Raw genomic sequence first — 3,224 nt, forward strand, 5'->3', positions numbered from 1 at the left:
CTAAAAGCTAGGTTAATTAGCTAATAACTATGTATGTTATCTAATATTAGTGATATTAACTAGTGGTATTAGATGATAATTAGGGGTATTATTAATATGTTGGTATGTTAGCCAATAACTGCACGTTAGCTAACGCTAGATATTTTAACTAAAACTAGTTAGCTGTTAGATGATAATGAGGGGTATTAGCTTTTAACTGTGTATGTAGGTGACTAATTAGATGTTAGCTAATAACTAGTTAAATTGAATAGTAATTAGTATTATTAAATAATAATTATAAATATTCGATGATATTCAGCGATAAGGACATTAGAAGTTTTTAGGTGATAAATTCAGGAAGGCGTTGTATACATAGTCATAGTTTTTACATCTTTTCTCCTGAATAGATTTTAATGTTAGTGATGTGTAGAAGATGTGATGTGTAGAAGATGTGATGTTGTGAGCTCAGTTGTGGGTTTGTGTTCACACAGCATTATAAATGTGCTAGTCAGAAGTATTCTCTTGTTCATGCTAGGCACATTAAGAGCTTCTGATTGTGAAATAATGGACCCTTGGTGTGAAAGTCCTCACAGATTTCTCTCTAAAATTAAGTTAAATTAAATCAGTCGACTTAAAAATCTGCTTTAAAGGTGTTTGGAGACGCCAGTCTGTTTGTGTAAACTACACATCCCAGAATGCACCACGGCTTCATAGTCCTTTTGTTGCCGGAACGCTAGTGGAGAATGCTAGGACACAATGATCCTCCGAGGTAAAAACAGATTCTTTTGTGTATTAGTTGAGTAAAATAGATAAATATATAAACGGACAAAAGAGCATGAACCTTTTATTTCTTTTATTTCGCTAGATTGGATTTTTGTGTCTGATAAACGCGTGCAGACCGGAAGCGCTGCGGTTTTTTTTGTTATCTGCAGCACAGCGAATTTTAGGAGAATCAAGAAGTTAAACATTTAGTCACATAAACTATAGAGATTTTTAATGCTTTTTGCACATTTAAATATTTTTTTCTGCGCCAGTTTGTGGCAAAATCCCAAACGTGTTGGATTAAACAATACAACACACAAAGTGTATAGAGGACCTCGAGAGTCACGTGACCATGACGTCACGGAATCTAGTTCAATTTCAGTATTTTATATATTAAATATAACATTACATATTTTACACTGTCACTGCACCTGAAATAAAAAAACATTACACCCTTTTAACTGTTTATAACACACACCTTTTTCTTTAATTATATCAATAAAAGTAATTTTTATATCTTTATATCATGCCTCATGTATCATAGAAAAAAACGTTTTTTGTATCATCTGCTTTTAAACGTTTTCTGTAAAAACAAACAAAAAACTCCCCCACAAATATGTCATCAATAAAAACAAGCCAATCACTATTCAGTCTGCAGTGATGGAATGACGTGTAGGTGTTTTGGGCGGGGCTTCAAATCCATTTAAAACACCTACACATCTGTCTTTCCATCACAAAACTTTATACTGTAAATTAACCCACTGTAAACTTTTCTACTGTAAACTTTTCTACTGTAAACTTTTCTACTGTAAACTTTTCTACTGTGAATATTTAGACTTTAAACCGTTTTACTGTAAACTTTTCTACTATAAACTTTTCTACTGTAAATTTTTATAGTGTAAAACTTTCCTCTGTAACCCTTTTTATTGTAAACTTTTCCATTGTAACACTTTTTACTGTAAATCTTCTTACTGTAAAAAGTTTTACTATTAACTTTTCTACTATAAACTTTTCAATTGTAACCCCTTCCTATTTTTTTTGCGTAAAACTTTATACTATTAACTTTTCTACTGGACATTCTTCTATTATAACCCTTCATACTGTAAAGTTTCCTACTGTAAACTTCATACTCAAGTCAAGGCAATTAGCTTTTATTGTCATTTGGTGTCCAAGCTACTAAAAGGCATCACATGCAACCGAGTCCAAACAGTGTAAGACAAAAGACAAGAGAAAAACAAGACAGTACAGGACAAATACACAAAAAAGCACCAACCAGTATACATTCTGTATAATAAGTTATCCAGTACAATTTGCAAAAACGAGAAATATAAACGAAGAGGGTTCTAATAAACATATAGACTTCTGTATAGTAGCAGTTGGTGGCAGTTTGAAATGTTTGCAAAACAGCAACTAGAAACTTTTCTACTGTGAATCTTTCTACTGTAGATCTTTTTTGCTGTATGGGTTTTTAATTCACACATCCGTACTAAAACACCATCAAGGTTCTAGCTGAGAAGGATCATATAGGACATGAACTGTGTTGAACTACTTCTAAAAAATAAACAATCTTCAGACTAATTAAACATATAAAGAAAATCATCAGAGAAACTTCAATGAATGATTATTTTTGGTGTTAATTATTAGAAAGGTTACTGTTTTGTAGCAAAATTAATCTTTAGTTATAAGAATTATTTATAACTTGTGTATTAAAATTTTAAAATAACCAAAAGGATGAAATCTGTTTGTGTGTTTGTCTGTAATTGGCAGCAGGAAGGAGACTGGAGACCAAACTCAGGTGGAGGAACAGCAGTCGGAGAAAATCATCTTAAACGCTGATGAATTTTTCCCGAATTGTTCCCCAGTGGCAGCTCGGTTTCTCCAGGCTGAGCTTGAACTCAGTGCCCGTCTGCGAACTTTGACCTTTAGGGATCCGGTGCGTTATGTATACAACCCGCTGGAGTACGCGTGGGACACACACCGTCTCTATGCTGAGAAATACTGCCACGGGAGACAGAGCGTCCTGTTCCTGGGGATGAACCCGGGACCGTTCGGCATGGCACAGACCGGAGTACACGCAACTCTTTACCTTCTACTAACATCTACTAATGTCCTACTAACATTTATTATAACCAAGAATGTTTTATTTAACAAAAAGTTACTTTCTAACAAAATAGTCTTTATTTATAGTTATATTAAAAAAAAGTCCTTGTCTGTATAGAGATGTTGATTTATCTCCAGGGTCTCCAGAGTCAGATGTTGTGGAGGTAAAGCTGTAATCTGAAGTTATTAGGACAGAAGTGAGATTGTGCTGTTGTAGGACATTAATCATCATTAACCCTCAGTCACTTATTGTATTAATATTAATATATATTTCTACAATTCTTTTCCTTTTAATTTTATTATTTAGGTTCCGTTTGGTGAGGTAAAGGCCACCCGTGATTGGCTGAAGATCTGCGGTGAGGTGGGTCGTCCTCCTAACGAGC

The 3,224-nt window shown here is 33.9% G+C and overlaps 1 protein-coding gene across 2 annotated transcripts in view; it reads left to right on the plus strand.

The window, feature by feature from the left end:
• Nucleotides 1-621: 621 nt before the first annotated feature.
• LOC310722468 (single-strand selective monofunctional uracil DNA glycosylase-like) overlaps nucleotides 622-3,224 on the plus strand; it is a 3,308-nt gene continuing 705 nt past the window's right edge. The window contains exons 1-3 of one of the 2 annotated variants that reach the window (XM_083534914.1): nucleotides 622-748; nucleotides 2,509-2,809; nucleotides 3,149-3,224. The exon at nucleotides 3,149-3,224 is cut by the window's right edge and continues 705 nt beyond it. In XM_083534914.1, coding sequence (XP_083391040.1) covers nucleotides 723-748; nucleotides 2,509-2,809; nucleotides 3,149-3,224 — 403 coding nt within the window. In that variant the 5' untranslated portion in view covers nucleotides 622-722. The remainder of the gene's footprint in view (nucleotides 749-2,508; nucleotides 2,810-3,148) is intronic. The other variant, XM_083534915.1, reaches the window with a different exon arrangement.

The sequence above is a fragment of the Silurus aristotelis genome (assembly GCF_946808225.1).
Source record: "Silurus aristotelis genome assembly, chromosome: 29".
NCBI lineage: Eukaryota > Metazoa > Chordata > Actinopteri > Siluriformes > Siluridae > Silurus > Silurus aristotelis.